Genomic DNA, 18,973 nt, shown 5'->3' on the forward strand with positions numbered 1-18,973 from the left:
CATGAGAATTACCTATTTTTCTTTCTTGCACAATATTAAAACAAAGAATTTTTTTATTTTTTATTTTATTTTTATGGAGACATTGACTTTAGTAGTTTACCTAAAAACGAAGGGCAATTTGATAAATACAAGTCCAACCCCATCTCCTATGCTCCTTCCGAGAAACCATCCTCCAAGTTCCTCCATCTTCATATTTAACTGATCTTCCCTTCTTCACCTCCCCATCAGTAATCATCCATTGAAGAAAAAATGGACAGAGAACAAGAAGAAATGCAATTCCTAGGCCCCTTTGGCATCTACACAGAAGCGTACAAGATCATCATCTCATGGAGGAAGATCTTCACCAAAATCACTCTAGCTTTGATCCTCCCACTCTCCTTCATCTTCCTAGCTCACATCAAAGTCTCCGAATTACTCACATCTAGGATCATACACAACGAAGTCGAATTAATAGACGCACAAGCCGGCACGCAGAGGTACAACAAGCTCTCCGATCTCATATCATCCGAGCAGACCACCTATTGGCTATTCCAACTTGCTTATACCATCTCACTCTTCATCTTCTCCCTCCTCTCCACTTCTGCTGTGGTTTACACCATTGCATGCATTTACACGGCTCGCGAAGTGACCTTCAAGAAGGTCATGAGTGTTGTCCCAAAGGTTTGGAAGAGACTCATGCTCACTTTCTTGTCCACGTTCTTGGCTTTCTTTGCTTTTACCCTAGTTTTTCTAATAATCCTAATCATATGGACATTCTTATGGGCATACACAATTGGTATTAGACATATTAATACCCTTGTGGTGATTTCCTACATCATAATGATCATTTATGGTGTAGGGTTTTTATATATGACCGTTGTTTGGCATTTGGCTAACGCGGTGTCGGTATTAGAAGAGTCCTATGGATTCAAGGCCATGGTCAAGAGCAAAAACCTGATAAAAGGAAAGATGTGGGTGGTTATAGTTGTCCTTTTGATGTTGAATATCTCTTCCTTTGCTATATATAAAGTTTTTGAAAAGTTTGTTGTCCATGGAGGGTCACTAAGTTTGGTGTATAAGGTTGGATTTGGGATATTGTGTTTGTCATTGCAATCCATGTTGTCTCTTTTTGGGTTGATCATCCAAACTATCATCTACTTTGTGTGTAAGTCATACCATCATGAAAATATCGATAAGACAATCCTCTCAGACCACTTGGATGTTTATCTTGGAGACTATGTTCCTTTGAAGGAGACGGATGTTCAGTTAGGACAATTTCAAGTTTGATCGATCGGCTTATATATATATATGTTTGGTTAAAATGTTTGTAATAGTTCATTTTTAATTGATCTTTATATGATCAGAGTTGTGATGTTTTAATTACATTTGTACTTTATTTTACATGATTTATTATAAACATTTTCAAAGAATTAGATATGGCCCTCTTCATATTTGTTCTTCTCCTTCCAATTCATCTAGATTGTAGGATGAAGTCCAGTCAAACTCGACAATTATATTTTGAGGCGGCCCACACCCAAATAAACTTTGGATGCAAGTTCCAACATTGCGACTCGATCAATATGACTTTTCTACTAGAAAAACGTTTGGCCACCATTTCACATACACGCACAACCATGTAATAATGTACTTGACCTCGATTAGGACCATCACATACTTGAGCTCCATTATGACGTATGGATAGTAATATGGCGCTGCTTGGATTGAAATTCCGAGAATAGTTATGAAGGATAATTTTCAGAGAATGAAAATAAAAAATAATATTTAATTTTCTGAGTTTGAAAATTTGCTTAATTAGAAAAATTTCAAAACAGTTTTCAGAGAATAAAAACTCATAAAATTGTTTGGTTGTTTAAAAATAATTTTTTGAACTTAAAGAAGGAAAAAATTAAATTAAAAAACTGCTACTTGCACTGATTTAGATCATACATCAAAGAAAGATTTTATTCAACAAATAAAGATAAATATTAATTGCACTGATTTAGATCATCCGTCAAAGAAAGATTTTATTCAACAAATAAAGATAAATATTAAAAACAATCAAGTTATACAACTCTCATAATAATAGGAGGAAAGGAATTAGTAAAACACACATTAGCTCTAAATTGTAAAGAAAACTTAATTAATGTGTTATATCAACCATTCTTTTCCCAGAGATAAATTGAACAGCAAAGGAATCACAAGTTCCAAACAATCAATAATGTCCTCCGACTAAACCTGCAATGGGCAAAGCTGCTTATGATTCACAATTTGAGCCAGATTTAGCATCCATTTCCACCTGAACCCAATTGAGATTCCAGCTTCATTTCTATCTGAACCCAAGTGGAATTCGAACTTTGAAGAATCAGCAATGTCTTTCTAGAACTTGAGGATCAAGTAAATTGGAATAGAAAAAGGTAGGTGCAGCAACAAAGTTTTCATTGTGGTCTCTAAGAAGCAAACCACCACCAATCTCTACTTTCAAAAATACTAGACGAAGCTCTCCAACACTTAGCTATATCATAAGTTGAAACATATAAATAATATACTAAACAGAGTTGATCATGAATTATTTCTCTATATATAATTTAGTTCATATGTCTCTCTTTATAAATGCATATATACTGAAAACTTCCAAAAAAACGACTTTGAGTTGTTCTCAAAAAAACCCATACTCTCTTAACTCAGTTTTCTAAAAACTTTTTTTCAAAAACAATACCAAGCAGTGCAAAAAATGAGTTTTTTGAGTTTTTGACACTCTAAAAATAGAAAACTGTTTTGAGAGTGTCAATCCAAGCAGGGCCAATTTAGAATCCGAAAGTCGTCCTCTATCATCCTGTCATTTCTAAGATTATGTAAGTGAGGTTGAGATCATTTTAATGTCATCTCTAGAGTTATGTAAGTGAGGCTAACAGAGTCATGATATCATCTCTAAAGTTAGGATGACATTAGTCTCCACTCATGTAAAATCTGTCCGAATGATCGGATTTCCTATCATTACTAGGTATTAGAGTTTACCAATATTACAACTAGTCGTGCTGCTTGAGAGCCCAAGTTTCTATTGGTCTAGGCCGAATTGGGCTGAAAAATAATTTTTCGCTTTATAACCAAACAAGCAGCACATGGAAACCCATCAAAGAAACCAATCCAAATTCCAATATGACCACCACTCTCCAAACAGCCGACACCAACCCAAAAACCTAGCCCACAGACAACTCCTAAAGCCCAATAAAAAAAAAGTGAAGGACACCACACCACAAAAGTAACCGTTTAAATACTGTTTTTCTCCTGCGAAAAAGCTTTGATGAGGCATTAATTTGTTTATTAGCAGTTGATGAGGCCCTGCGAAAAAGCTTTGATGAGGCATTAATTTGTTTATTAGCAGTTGATGAGGCAAGTGTGAGTGTCATCCGTGTGCCCTCAACATGACCACAAGTCTCTCTCCGGACCACACCCACCTATCTTTTTCCCTCTCTTCTTCTTCTTTTCTCTATTCTCTCTCTGCATTTGTCGACGCATTAAAGAATTCAGGCTAAGAATTAATGGTGAAAGTAACAGAGTACTATCATGATGTTCTGGGCATTGGTCATTCTGCTTCCGAGAAAGAGATTCGTAAGGCTTATATTATCCCAAGGTTTTAGATTTTATTTAAGGTTTGTTTAGTTGTATGGAATTGAAGTCTTGAAATTAGAATTAACAGAATTAAAGAAAATTTTGTTTCAATTTTCTGAATTACTTTTATCTAATTTCACCAATTTCAATTCATAAATTTCAATTATATACAACCGAACACAACCTTAAAAAATTACAATATATTCTTCCTTATCTACCTTCATTCATATATATATATATATATATATATAACACACGCACTAAAACCAACTCACAAATGGTGTTAGGATTGCTTTTATCACATACCAATACGATGCCATTAATTCATTTATTCTTGTCATTTGATGTGTACTGTATTGATTCTTGATAAATGGGTAGTATGGTGGTTTTTGAGAGAATTTAATTTTATATATTAAATATTTTAAGAGCATTTAAACGATGGTTAGGATTAGATATCTAACATATTTCAATTTAGAAGCACTTATTAACTTATGGAAACTTTTCACCAATTCTATGGAGCAAAAACATGAACATCACAGTAATAACAAATACATTAAATATGAGAGAGATATCAAAGGTCATATGTGGTATTTGAGAAAAAATTATCATTTCTGAGTCCTTCAAATTTAAAAGTATAAAGGTACTAGAGGTACTAGAGTTTTATTTATTTATTTATTTTAAGACTAAAGTTAACCAAACAGTAAGCTGTTCGACAATAATAGTTGGACTCCCAATCAAACCAATCAAAGTAACAGACCAAACATAAGGCCCATTCTCCAAAGAGCCCAAAACCTCAGCCCACAGACAACCCCCAAAAAGCAAATCATAAAAAAAAAAGTGAAGGACACCCCAAAAGTGACAGTTAAAATACTGTTTTTCTCCCGCGAGAAAGCTTTTATTTGTTTATTAGCAGTTGATAACTGGAAAAGTTAAGTGAGTCTCGTGGGTGTGCTCTCAACATGCCCACAAGTGTCTCTCCACACCCCCATCTTTTTCTCTCTCTTCTTTTTCTTTTCTCTACACTTTCTCTCCCTCCATTTGTATACCCATTAAAGAATTCAGGGTTTCTCTGCCAGAAAAATGGTGAAAGAAACAGAGTACTATGATGTTCTTGGCGTTACTCCTTCTGCTTCCGAGGAGGAGATTCGCAAGGCTTATTATCTCAAGGTTTTAGATTTTATCTTCAGATTTTCAATATATTTTAATTTGTTGTTTTATATGTTTATTTGATGGTAATATATACAGACGCACTAGAATCAATCCACAAATGGTGTTAGGATTTCTGTTTTTTCATCCTAATAAAATGTTTATGATGCCATGTATTCATTGATTCTTGTCTTTTGATATGTGTGTGTGTGTGTGATATGGTAATTTGAGGGCAGGTGGTTATGTTGGGAACCCAATTTAGCACTCCAGAACCTTGATTGATGGGTAGTATGGAGATTTTTGAGAGAAGTTAAATTTTTATATTAAATATGTTAAGAACATTTATGCCATGATTAGGATAAATATCTAACATTTCAATTTGGTAAGTTTTGGAACAAATTTTTTTTTAAGAGACAAATTTGACATAATAATCTATGTTTATTCGGAGTTTCAAGCTCGATTAGTCTGATAACATAGTAGACTGTGTTGTTTTCCAATGGCTGATGAATCAGATGAGCTGGGGATTTTGATTGGACCAAAATAGGATTAGGGTATTCTGTCATTATTAAATGAGGGTGGATAGTTTGAAGGTTTGATCTCCAAGTGATTGATTCAAATTGTGTTTGTTCAAATTTTAATATATTTGAGCTGGGTATATAATGGCATACATTTGTTTTTTAGTTTTTACAGGTGGTTTCAATAAATTATGATGGTTTTTTGTGGGTTTAAAATTTTAATAGAGTTCGGAGTAGTTGGCCAAAACTTTATCCCAGGTGCTGCTGGGAGGATAAAACACATTTCCTTTAACAGTTTCTGGTAATTGGTTGTGGGGTTATTTGCTTTCTCGATTAAGAGGACTTCTTTTAGCAATGAAGAAGCACAACAAATGCTTGAAATATTGACATTGAAAGAATTTATGAGCCGGAGGAAAATTTTTGACGAGAGTTTGTGATGACCGGATGATCCTCTTTTTGACCTTTGAGCCCTTTTATCTGTGCCCTTATGCAGTTGCTAGCAGTTCTTGAGAGTAATTTGATTGCTCATGTATCAGATATAAGGCTTTTACTTGCCTTCCTGGTCATTTTGTCATGTAACTGTGCCTATTTGGTAAAACTGTCTTCAACTCCATATATTTTCTGATTGGTCCATGCATTTACACAAATTCTCAATGACCATCACATGTCACCTCTTAACCTAATTTCGTCATGGTTCACCACCTGTTTGTTTTGCAATTTTATAACATATTATGTTGTAAATAGATAGTTATAAATTTTGTTTTGTAACTTTTGATATCCTTTTACCATTGAAGGAGAAAAGAGCTGATAGAATATCAGTTTTGAATTGAGTTTGAATATGTTGCGATGTTGGAGCTAGATCCTTATTGATCATCATATCAGCTACCTTCTCATATGCAAATTTTATATCTAAGTAATTCAATTCTTTGAATTTGAATTAGGATTTAAGTTCTTAAATCCTATAAAAACTTGCAATTTTTTACCAGTATTGGGATTAATGGTCATCAGCTACCATTACATACTCTTGAAGTTCCATTTTAAGCGATTTTTCAGACTATTCTGAAAATATTTTGTTACATGATGCAGGCAAGGCAAGTTCATCCTGATAAAAATCCAACTGACCATCAGGCTGCAGAAAAATTTCAGGCAATTCTAATATTGCTTCTTATTCAATTTTTCCCTTTCTTTTTTTTTTTTTTTTTTTTTTTTGCTTAAACAATTATTCAACTCCCCCACAGACTTCTAAATTAAGTGTTATTTTTGCCAAACTAGAGATCACAAACACAACGGTACTTTTTTTTTGTGTCTCTATTTTTGGTCTCTTGTGCTAGAGTGTAAAGGGTGAAAAAAAAGGGTGTCTTGATTGTCAAATTGATCTGAACAGTTCCATTTTATATATAGCATTCTGCTTTCAGATTAGGTAATTACATACGGATGCAGGTACTAGGTGAAGCTTATCAGGTTTTGAGTGATCCAGTGCAACGAGAAGTGTATGATAAAAATGGAAAGTACTGCATATCGAGGTAAGGATTTTTAGCATTTGCTTACATAATTATATATGTTTGAGCCTGTCTCAATTTGAATCACTTGTACGACATCATAACGAGTAATACGGTTCATGCATAAAATTTATGTTTTCACTCCTAGCTCATGACCTATAGTAATTTAGCTAATGTTTGTGGATGAAGTTTCCTGTCCTGTTGTTTGCTTACTGCATGAGTTATTTTCTTAGAATGTGCGGCTCAAGGCCACAAATGTGGAAGGAAGAAGGAGAATGAAGCAACACCCACATTTCTAAACATGTTATGCCTCTATATGCTATGCAATAGAGTTCTCAGTTAAGAGAAAAATTCTATTATATATGTCTTCCTAGATTAATTGCACTGGGAAACTCTTATCTTTTGAATAGACTGGACTTTTAGTTATAAATTTGTAGTTTGAACAAATCTATAGATGATGACATGAACCTTATAATCCTTTAATAAATAAATTAAATGTTTGATTATATATTCTGCAGTTTTTCTGAGTTTTATATTTTATGTAAATTAATGCAAATACATATATACAAATAATGGCTGAATGTACTTGAAACATTCTTATAGTTATCAAGTTATGGTGAACCAAGAATATTCTGGTCAAGAGAGACGATGATAGCATATAATAGGACTGATGTATGATTCATCCTTTATGTCCACTGCAGTGCACACATACCAGAAGAAAACTCTAATTCACATCATTAATAGATGCATATACCAGCTTATTATGAAAGAATTAAATATATTTGCACAGAATCTTTAGACTCATTGTTTCTTTGGCTTCCCTAGTTTTTCTTGAATTTAATTTTATATGATCATCTTCGAGCTGACTTCAATTCCATTCCTGGTATTCTTTCCTGGACAATGTCTACTTGTTCTCCTAATATCTAGCATCTTGATCTTTAAGGGAAACAATGCTTGACCCCACTGCTGTCTTCGCTCTTCTTTTCGGAAGTGAACTTTTTGAAGACTACATAGGACATCTAGCTGTGGCAGCAATGGCTTCCTGTGAAGTAGCTGGTGAGAGTGACAACCCCGAAAAACTACATGATAGGTTAAAGGCAAGTATTTTCATCATGTTTAAACATTCACTCTTTAAGTAGCAATCGGTTTATAGTCTTCCTTGATAGTAGCGCGTCAAAGAGAGTCAATATGCATATTCAAATTGGTTCTTTATGTACTAATTATTTAATTTTTCCACAACTTTGGTGGTTGCACTACTACCACCCAGAAAGGAATTGATGAGTTAAATCGTCACCTGGCACATCCATCCATTAAATGGGAATGGCTTACCACCAAATCAAGATGAGGTTCAACAGTTCTTGGATGAACCTTGTCATGACAATGTAGATGAAATTCTAAGTTTTTTTCTTAAAATATATTAGTTTTATCATGTCATGTGTAGTTCCATTTATTTCATTTTATCTAACCTTTCCCATTAATTTCTATAAAATTGCATAAGAAAGGCTGTCCAGAAAGAAAGAGAAGAAAAGCTTGCTAGGACACTGAAAGATTTTCTCCACCAATATGTTCAAGGTGACAGAGAAGGGTTCTTGCATCATGCAAAATATGAAGCAGAACGGCTATCCCATGCAGGTTAACTGAGCAGGCCACCACCTATTATTGCTTCTTTTTCTTCGTTAAGTAAACCATTCTAGTAACAGTTGACGATAATAATATTCTAGCTCTTTATCATTTGAAATCGTGCAAGAACTGAATGCCCTCAAATGCATTGACTATCATTCAAGGATACAATTTATCAGTTCCTTTCTGCGTTTATACAAATGACATGCTTAGTGTGAGAATTGACCCTCATTTGTGAAGTTATGCTTTGACCAGACTATAGAAAGGTTGCATTTTTAATTGGAGCGAGTACAAAAAAATAAAGCAGCTGGATAGCTATTGACAATTTTATGATAAAAATTGCCAAATTTATTCTTAATTTATTCTCAAGTCTTTCTGAATTTCTAAATTTTGGTAGGGATTATTCAATTTTGCTTGCCCAACTTTTTGCTGAATTTCTTATTTATTGCCTAATTTTTTTTTTATTATCTATTCTTTTATAAGATATACCATACAAGGTGGTATTCTCAAAAGTTTCCCGTAACTTCTTATATAAAAAGGCTATTGGCTTCAAAAGTTTAAAACTGTCTTTGTCCTAGTTGTGGCTTGAAGCAAGCATTTGTCTAACCATATCTCTATGATCTGTTTAAGGCTTTCTTGCTTTCATATGATGAACTTCTAATGTTTTCTTTTGTACTACGAAAGATATATTGACTAACATATATCTGTAGTTCTGTATTTGAATTTGGATACATTCACTAAATCTGCAGACAGAGTACTAGTGATAGAAAGAATATACTTCAGTGCTTGAATTGATGCTGCTAAAGAAATTTTCTAACCCGTTGCAATTACAGCTTTTGGCGTCAATATGTTACACACTATTGGCTACATATATGCAAGACAGGCAGCACAAGAGCTTGGAAAGAAAGCAATTTATCTTGGGGTGCCATTTTTGGCAGAATGGTTTCGCAATAAGGGTCATTTCTGGAAGTCACAGATTACTGCAGCTAAAGGTATACTGCACTTTGAAGAAAACATTGGCCATCTTCATATTTTGTGCTTTTCGTTACCTAATTTATTGAGAAATAACTGCAGGTGCTTTCCAGTTGCTTCAACTTCAAGAAGATACACGTCGACAGTTTAAAATGGATGGCAGTGGCACAGAAAATGATTTTGAATCCCATTTAAGATTAAACAAGGACACACTGATGAACTCATTATGGAAATTGAATGTAGTGGATATTGAAGTCACTCTTTTACATGTGTGCCAAATGGTGAGTTTAGGCTTTTAGTTTCCATCACTTCTACAATTTGCTGCTTTTTCATTCTAGGCTAAGGATTTGCTTTCTATCAACTGTAGAAAAAACGGTAGAAAAATCTATTCAATATGATGCAGAGTAAGTTTAATATCTTTATTTGTTTACAGGTACTTCACGAGATTAGTGTTAAGAAGGAAGAACTTAAAGCACGCGCCGTTGCTCTAAAAATTCTAGGAAAAATATTTCAGGTGCAAAATAAATCGTAAACTTTTGATGTGTCATGTGCTTTCTTTTTTTTTTCCTAGTCATGCTATAACCAAAATTTTATACATCTGAACCTATGGTTATATATGAAAATGTGGCACATATTAGGTGTTTACTGTAGTCCATTGTACTTGATATATGCTTACAAATTGTTCACTCTTGTGCCACTCTTTTTTTTTATATATACAAATTGATCATGGAGTACAAACTAGTTTCATATATTGTAGATTAGTTTATAGTATTTGCTTTGTTTCATTTTCTGGATAAATGAATTAGGAGTCCAAGAAAACATCAGTTTTAAGAAAAAAATCAACACAGCAGTGGTTCAAAATCTGTGATTTAACTCAAAAAAATGAGAACTCTTTTTATACCTAGTGATCTGACATTGTTCTCTTGTTATAGAGAGAAAAGTATATACGAAGTGGTGGAACGTCATCAAACAAAAATATTTCATCCGACATACATGAAGATGAGAGCAGTTCTGATAGCAGTGATGAAGAAGATTCACCAAGAACACTTAATTATCGTACTCCTCTAATCACACAGGCATGTTCAATGCTTCTCTTAACATTAATGTATTAGCTGCAAGCGCTTCCATTTTTACCTTATAATACAAGTGCCTACACACAACTCACATAAACACAAAGTCAGGCATTTCCATTTTGATTTTATTTTTAATGTTTTGGTAAGTAAAAAATTTATTCCCATCAAAAATTTCACGCAAGTCACTTCCTGCTGTTTCTCATATTCGTAAGTGTTTATTTGAATTTCACAGTATTCCCATCAAAATTTATTGTTTTCTTGTTTTAGGCATAGAATTGATGATGACAAGTTTCTGTTACTTTTCTCCTGTGGCAGGGCATTGGTAGGCTCTTCAGGTGCCTCTGTAATCCAGCATTTGATGTGGATGATGAAGAGATTGTGTACAAAAGCAAATAAAAGCACAAAACCTGCATTCAGAATTGTTTTCATTTGGTCTCTTTTGAGATTTTGATGCACAAAAGCATCTTATTGAAATAAAAACCTGATATGAGAGAAAAAGAAGGCAAAAACTGTGAATTTGTGTGTTTCTGGAATGACCTGGTGTTACCAGCATCTATATTTCATGACATAATGACTGGTTAGTCTGCATAGATGAATTGACGACATAGATTCCATTATCTCCGGTTGTCTTTTTCCTGGAAAACGAGGGGGGGACTAGAACACTGGCACACCCGTTCGGGGAGTTGGCGCTCTACCAACTGGGCGACTGAGTAATGCCCTATGATCACCGGTTGTCACAAGGATCAAAATGTTCACCAATTTTTCACTGCTGCAATGGCACCTGGTCATGCCAAATCTTAGTTCAATAAATGCATACAAGAGTTAAGTTAGGGCACAAGAGACACAACACGATTTACAATAACTTTGTTACCAACCTTCACTGTCAGCTCAAATAGTACAAGAAATCCTGCCAAAGGTCTGCAGCAAGCTTACAATGTATTCTCTATGTTTGTTAGCAAACCCTAGCTGTCCATAAACAGGCCGATTACACAACTGCCCGAAACAATCCACTGACACCCTCAACAGCTCTAGGGTGTGTGTTGGCATAATGGCATGCAACAAAGGCTGCCAGAAAGACTTATAGTTGACATCCCCAATTACCAAGTCTGTTCAGAAGAGCAATAAAGAAGCTGATACAACTCAACAGCTACCAATCCAAAAAAAAATAAGCGAACAGCTCTATCACTGATAATGCATCGTCAGGACGACGATTTCCAGAAAATACTTGATATGTATAATAATGTATGGCTAACTGGGACAGGTCTTCTAATAAGTAAATAAACCAAATCGTAGAAACATAAATAAAGTAAATCACATAAAACATATTATGAGTATCATACAATATGAACTATGTTACTTAATTTCCCCCAAAAATACAAAATGAACTATATAACTTCTCTTTCTTGGGAATAATGGACTATATTTTGTCTTGAGCAGGGAACCTACAAACAAAATACAGCTACAAAGAAACCATCATGAATTTGATTACATTTGAAGCTCATGAAATATGAACGTATAGCAGTGTAGTAGTGAAGCAGTCTTCGCTGTCATTCAAAACTACTACCACCACCACCACCACTATTATTACCTACAAATGTAATTCAGATTTAAGGTTTTATTGACTTTGCTGAAACTGTGTGAACAAAGGTACAAAAAGATGTAATAAGTGGTGAAAGGAAATATAGCAAGCTATCCTTTCTATTATTTAGAAAAATGTGGGATGAGTTGCTCTGATGAAGGGTGGAAGTTCTCATTTTCCCCGTTCAAGAAGGTGCACAACCTGCAGTTTTGATCAGAAAAATAACTAATTAGTGAAGGAAAGAGCAAAGAGGAAACTAGTCATTATTAAGAGACCCCAAGTTTATCAGGAGTGTGATTTGTGAAGAATTTCCAAACAAACAAAGTAAATGAAGAAACATAAAGGCCTCGTTTGGTGTAGTTTCGAGTAACTTATTTCTATTCTTGGAACTAAAAAAGACAAAATAATGTAAAATATCTATTCAGTTTGCTGTTTCGAATATGAATTCTTACTTATCAAAAAAATATATATTTGAAGAAGAAGAAGTTTCCTGTTTCAAATATTGTTTTCAGGAAATTGAGTAGAAAATGATGTTTTTAGTAGAAACGTTGTAATTATGTTTTCAGTTATCTGTATTTTTCAGTCAGAAATACTAAATTATAATAATAAACCGTGTTCTCACAGTCTCTTCCAATTTTCCTCTGAACTACATGGGTAGTTGAGGGGTTAATGATATTGTACAGTGAGAATTATTTGGCCTCTTAAAACCTTTATGCTATGTTTGGTTGGAGGGAAGGAAAAGAGGGAGGAAGCAATAGGGATGAAGCATCACTCCTTCCTTCCAACAAACAAAAAATAAAAAGTTTCCCCCCACCCATCATTTCTACTATCCATTCCATCCAACCAAACAAACAATGAGGAGACACCTTCCCTTCCCTAGGGATGCCTCATCCATCCCTTCCCCTCTCCATTCCATCCATTTTTCCATCCCTCAAACCAAATGGAGCATTAAGTAAGACAGTATTCAAAGCATAAATAATTGGTTACCTCTCCCATTGATGGACGCATCATAGGGTTACTTTGCGCACATATGTATGCTGTTTTAGCCATGTTGTACAATTGATGTGGATCATATGAGAATCCAATACGAGGATCAATGAGTTCATGTAATGCAAGTCTCTGAATAATTGGTTCTGCCTGTAATGCCACAAGACATTGTCAGAAGAACATGAAAACTGGTTTTAGTTTCCCTAAAACATTTAGTTCATTGGAAAAAAGAAAAGCTTCAAATTGATTTTACTGCAAAGTCTGGCATAAATGCAAACAGAGTAGCACACAGCTGTGACAGCCAGAACAACATACCCACTTTCGCAGGGACTGTTGCTGATCCTCTCTCTCTGATTCAATCACCTTGCGTCCCGATATCAATTGTAGCAGAACAATACCAAATGCATAAACATCCGTCTTTACAGAAACAATTCCATTTTCTGTATACTCAGGTGCAAGGTATCTACATAAACATAAGCTTCTTTGTGAGTGTTCTGATTATAAACAGCACGGATACAGAAATGAGTCACAACATTTTTTTTTTATGAGGTATTTTAAAATAAAAAACTTTGTACCTACCCTAATGTCTGCACAGGATCATCATTAGTCTTCCACTTTGCAAGGCCACAGTCACTAGTCCTCCAGTTTGCAAGGCCAAATTCACCTAACTGTATGATTTTTTTAAAAAAGATGAATCCATAAATCGCAAGAAAGCATTTTACCTAGTTTCTGAACCACAAAGCTTTGATCATGTTATGATATCATTCTCTCTTTACAGGGGAGAAATTCTTTCTTTTTGTTTTTTTCTTTGGGGGGAATCTTCAAGTCTTCTTTTTTCTTTTCTTTTTTAAGTTTCACACAACAATAATCCCAAACATTCCACTAAAGTCTTGTGTGAAGCAAAAGACATGAGTTTCTCGTTCCATTCCAGTGAATGTAACATTCCACTAAAGTCTTGTGTGAAGCAAAAGAAATGAACTTCTCGTTCCATTCCAGTGAATGTAACTAAGAAGGGGACATGGCTAGGTCACGGAGCAAGCGAATCTTTAAATGTTATAATGGCTGAATATACGATGTTGTTAACATTTTTCGTTCATATCTTGGCTGAAATGGTCTGTCTACCCACATGAAAATTTCTCTCGTATTAAGCTAAACATGTAGTATCTGAAATAGATCAAGAAAATATGCTATAAAATTTAGGTGAAGAACAGATCCTTCCTTTGCCAGACACAACCATTGGTAAGGTGCCCAGCAACACAATCTCCAAAAACTGAGATCCAATAAATCGTAGAAGCAGCCATGACATGTTCGATATGGATCAAAAATGTTCGATACCAAAGTAGATGCTGATATTACAACTCTTTATTCTTAATGCCAATGTCCTTAATCTATTGTTCTACACACCAAAACTTTAACTAAATTCTTTCTGCACCACTTAAATCCATACTATCATGTTTTCAATCAATATGGAAAGCAAATAATTTATGAGGAAAATAATATGCTAGACCTAAACTTTTGGGACAATGGATCTCATTTTTCAAATTTTACCAGAGATTGGTGGATTCTGAGAATAGAAATGTAAACTGAAAAGAACAATTACAAGATATCACAAAATAGCAATTCCAATTCCAATTTTTTTGTTCCATAGTTCACCAATCCAGTAGATTACATGACTTCATATGCTCTCAAATCTTTTTGAAAAGAATGAATGAGAAAGAAGAGATATCCGAGGGCACAGAAAAATTAAAGTTCACAGCTTGAAGAAAATAAATTCGAAAACAGAACGCCTAAACAGTTCCATTCATTACTCAGATTAATAAAGGAATTATTAAGTGACTCAGTGTTTTTTAACAGATCCTCCGAATCAAACAGACTTGATTATTCCAGGATCTCTCTCAATAACAAACTCACACATGACACATCGCAACCCTTTAGGGGGAAATAGAAATGGAAAATTAATAAATATTTAATCAAATCTAAGTATATAGATGAGTTTTCTGCACTTCTAAATCAAGCATGGACAGTTATGATGCCAATAACGTGTAAAAGACTTGGGAAGTAATCAAAAGTTACCAATCCACTCTAGTGTAGAAGAATACCATAAGAAAACAAATATCAAGACCAATAAAAGAAATTTGAGGGGCTTAAATTAGGTTTAGAAAATACAACCACATATTCTATTTGCAGGGAAACCAACATAATATCCACAAAGATACATGGAACATATTCTGAGATTAAAATGAAGTTTACTAATAGAATAATAAATATTACTCACAACAAAATTATACGATATGTCTCCATCTTGATTATCAGTTATCTCATAGGCTTGAACAAGGGGAAAAAAACCATCCACGTGCACGTGCAATGTACTCAACTCAACTCAGGCTCTTAGGCCATTTTCAATCTCATTTCAGTCTTATTTTGATAGTCTTAAATTGAATTTGTAATTTGAGGCACATTAGGAAAGCGTTAAGCAATACACTTTTGTAGTGTTTTGTGCACTGACATGAATAGAGATTTTCATGAAATTTCATGGCTTTTATGCCTTCAAGATTTTTTTATGAATTATACTCCAATAGTTTATCACTCCATTTTTATGAAGCCTATTCTGAAAGGCGAAGAAAACGTTAAGCAGTTAGCAAGATGACCCATAAAATTTAATTGGGGGGTCAGCAAGTTCCATATAATTTGGTAACATGGTATGTAGATATGCCTCTTATTTATTTAAAAAATAAAAAATAATAAAAATGAACACACCATAATCACTAACGTAAACAAAAAAAAAATGAATAATCAAAATCATGAACAAATGTTTAACAAAATACTGTCAACTCGTTCAAATGCCATAAAAACTAGAAAGGGGCCTTTCAAATTGTACGAAGAAAACAATGGACAAAATATGAAGATTAAAGAAGTGATTATATATTTACCACAGGTTCAAAGTCATGTGTGATTAGTATATTGCTTGGCCGAATGTCCCCATGAATTATAGGACGACGGCTCTTTTCGTGTAGAAAACGCAACCATTTTGCAGTCCCTATAGCAATAGCATGTCTTTGATACCAGTTAAGAGCATTTGCTTCTTTATCTATAAGAATGCCCCCAACAAAAGTGACATAAAGGGAGAAAAAAAAAAATATATATATATATATATATATATATATAGAATGGAAAATATAATATAGAACAAGAAATTTATTGGCAAAAGAGCTAGAGAATATTGAGATGGAGGATTTGGGACTTACCGAAGAGAAGCCTTCCCAGGCAGTAATTCCAGATGTGATCCCTGGAATTTTCAGCATGGGGGTCTATTCGAAATGGATAGTCCACATCACTTAAAGAGTTAGGATCTAATTTATTTTTGACCACTTCAATGATACTTTGAATTACCTCCGACCTAGGCCTGCAAATTAGCAATTAGTAAGACTGACAGATCAGTGAACTAAAATAAGTCATGCTAGTTAGTGTATGCATGTAATCTTAATTTATTATGTCAGACATAAAAATCATGGTATTTCTATTTGTCATTAAAAAGTCCAATGTTGAACAAGGCCCTTGCATTCCAATTACAAGAGAGTAATGTTATTCCCGCCAAAGGGTTTGAAGAAAATAGGAGCCGAAGATTCCCAATACAATGGATATACTCAACTGGATTCCACTGGGTGTTGGAGAAAGAGTTTTCGGCTTTCTATTTTGTTCAAACTCTTCGGCTATAAAATCATTATAGTCCAAAAAGAGTACCCGTTTTGAAAGTGCCAACCGGACAAATTTGCAGCCTCAATCAAAGCAGCTCTCCAACTCAGAACCCGGTAGTCTCCGAAACGCTCTTTGTGCCTGGCAAATGCTTCAGCGTATACCCCACTCTGTGAACGCACGTTGGACGGATCTACGTCATAAAAAACAGGAAGAACATTATGTCCCAAAGTCTTCCTGCACTCCATGATCTTCACAAGCTCTTGGAGGCACCATCTGGAGGACGCGTAGTTTTTCGAGAATACAATGATGGAGACCCTTGATTCCTCGATTGCTTTCAGCAATTCAGACCCAATGTATTCACCTTTTCTGAGTTGGTTTTCGTCTATGAACGTGGACAACCCGTGCTCCACCAAGGCCTTGTATAGGAAGTCGATAAAGGAGAGGCGAGTATCGGAGCCCCTGAAACACAAGAAGACATCGTAAGTCCGTGAAAGTGCACTATTGTTCAACCCACCGCAAGAATCTGCTGCCATTTTCGAAAATAAAATACTTCTGGATCAAAATCAAATGAACAGAAAGAGGAGCATTGTTAGTGAAATGATAGCCCGGCACTTACTATATGGCGGAGAGAACCACCTTTCCTTTTCCTTTCCTCACTTTCCAAGAAAGTGCGGACTATGTTTGGTATAACAAGAGAGTTTGATTTCTTTATTTGTTTATAAGGAATTTCAGAGAAAATGTTTCATTGCTATGTTTCTTTGTAAAAATGGATGATAAAAAGTTTCTGTTACTTTTCTCCTGTGGCAGGGCATTATGGACTCTTCAAGTGCCTCTATAGTCCAGCATTTGATGTGGATCGGATGACGAAGAGATTGTGTACAAAAGCAAATAAAAGCACAAAACTTGCATTCAGAATTGTTTTCATTTGGTCCCTTTGAGATTTTTTTTATGCACAATGCATAATCGAAGAAGATCCATTTTGCTCCTGTGAGATTTTGGTACACATAAAAAGCATCGTATTGAAATAAAAACCTGTTATGAGACAGCAAGAAGGCACAAACTGTGAATTTGTGTGTTTCTGGAGTGGACCTGGTATTACAGTATCTATAATTCATGACAAAATGACTGGTTAGTCTGCATAAATGAACCGGCGAAATAGATTCTATTATCACCAGTTGTCACAAGGGTCAAAATGTTTGCCAATTTTTCACCGCTGTAATGGCACCTGGTCACACCAAATCTTAGTTCAATCAATGCATGCACAAGTTAAGTTTAGGGCACAAGGGACATAACATACTCAATTTACGGGAACTTTGTTCCCGACCTTCACTATTAGCTCAAATAGTACAAGAAATCCGGCCAAAAGTCTGCAGCAAGCTTACAATGTATTCTCTATGTTAGCAGACCCTAGCATGTCCATAAATAGGCCAATTACAAAACTCTGAAACAATCCACTGACACCCTCAACATCTCTTGGGTGTGCTGGTATAATGGAATGCAACAAAGGCTGCCAGAAAGACTTGTAGTTGACAACCCCAATAACTATAGTCTGTTCAGAAGAGCACTAAAGAAGCTGATACAACTGAACGGCTACCAATTCACTGAACGGCTACCAATTCAAAAAAAAAATTAAGCGAACAGTTCTATCACTGATAATGCATCGTCAGGACAACCACTTCCAGAAAATACTTCAGCACTGCTCAACCCAATACAGCCAGCTAAATATATAATAGCATAGTAGTTTCTGATCATTAGGAATCAATTAATTCATATCCAATGTAACAAGAAATGGAAAGTCCAAACAGATGCAGTTTGCAATGCCCTAATGCCAGTTTGTAAATAATACCGAAAATCACATGTATTCTTACTTATATTTCATTCAAAGAGGTAGATGAGCACAAATGTATACTCCATCAATGTTCTAACATCGCTGGCCGTGAGGAGGTTTCCTCAGGGCCCTTTCTAGGATTGGAGTATCATTCATTTGTAGGGCATATTGATGGGCACTTACAGTCTACTCAGACTTGTAGGGCTTCATTAGTTGGAACTTAGGATTGAATTTAAAAGCCTAGTCTCTCTGATCCAAAAGTATATTATGAACCATCACTCGAAGCAATATTATAACTACTTGATGGGTATAATATATGGCTAACTGGGACAGGTCTTCTAATAAGTAAATAAAGTAAATCACAGAAACATATTACGACAGTCAACCAATATGAACTATATTACTTAATTTCCTGAAAAAAAACAAAAATGTACTATATAACTTCTCTTTCTTGGGAATAATATACGATG

General features: G+C 34.7%; 3 protein-coding genes across 4 annotated transcripts; 2 read left to right on the forward strand and 1 right to left on the reverse strand.

Annotated features, from left to right (window-relative positions):
- The first annotated feature begins 249 nt into the window (after positions 1–249).
- Positions 250–1,266, forward strand: LOC132272873 (uncharacterized). Its single transcript, XM_059773951.1, has one exon. The coding sequence runs from the start codon at positions 250–252 to the stop codon at positions 1,264–1,266; it is 1,017 nt and encodes a 338-aa protein (XP_059629934.1).
- A 2,176-nt stretch (positions 1,267–3,442) lies between these two features.
- LOC132274427 (chaperone protein dnaJ 10-like) lies at positions 3,443–11,025 on the forward strand. 2 transcript variants are annotated; one of them, XM_059775702.1, is made up of 10 exons: positions 3,443–3,588; positions 6,336–6,395; positions 6,690–6,772; positions 7,692–7,845; positions 8,251–8,380; positions 9,202–9,360; positions 9,443–9,621; positions 9,774–9,854; positions 10,273–10,416; positions 10,729–11,025. In XM_059775702.1, exons 1-10 carry the CDS (start codon positions 3,544–3,546, stop codon positions 10,807–10,809), a joined length of 1,116 nt encoding a protein of 371 aa, XP_059631685.1. In that variant the 5' UTR covers positions 3,443–3,543; the 3' UTR covers positions 10,810–11,025. The 2 variants fall into 2 exon arrangements, with proteins under 2 accessions (XP_059631685.1, XP_059631684.1); XM_059775701.1 differs by lacking the exon at positions 3,443–3,588 and adding an exon at positions 4,486–4,755 and having other exon boundaries at positions 10,729–11,024.
- Positions 11,026–11,458: 433 nt separating this feature from the next.
- LOC132274429 (proline-rich receptor-like protein kinase PERK12) lies at positions 11,459–18,934 on the reverse strand. Its single transcript, XM_059775704.1, has 7 exons — positions 16,721–18,934; positions 16,225–16,382; positions 15,910–16,067; positions 13,559–13,647; positions 13,295–13,442; positions 12,980–13,129; positions 11,459–12,193 (listed from the first exon to the last, which is right to left on the reverse strand). The coding sequence occupies exons 1-7, from the start codon at positions 17,206–17,208 to the stop codon at positions 12,164–12,166; spliced, it is 1,221 nt and encodes a 406-aa protein (XP_059631687.1). The 5' UTR covers positions 17,209–18,934; the 3' UTR covers positions 11,459–12,163.
- Positions 18,935–18,973: the final 39 nt, after the last annotated feature.

Source organism: Cornus florida, unplaced genomic scaffold (genome assembly GCF_030987335.1).
Source record: "Cornus florida cultivar Cherokee Brave unplaced genomic scaffold, ASM3098733v1 CherokeeBrave_3.0.0_Hap2_Chr09, whole genome shotgun sequence".
NCBI lineage: Eukaryota > Viridiplantae > Streptophyta > Magnoliopsida > Cornales > Cornaceae > Cornus > Cornus florida.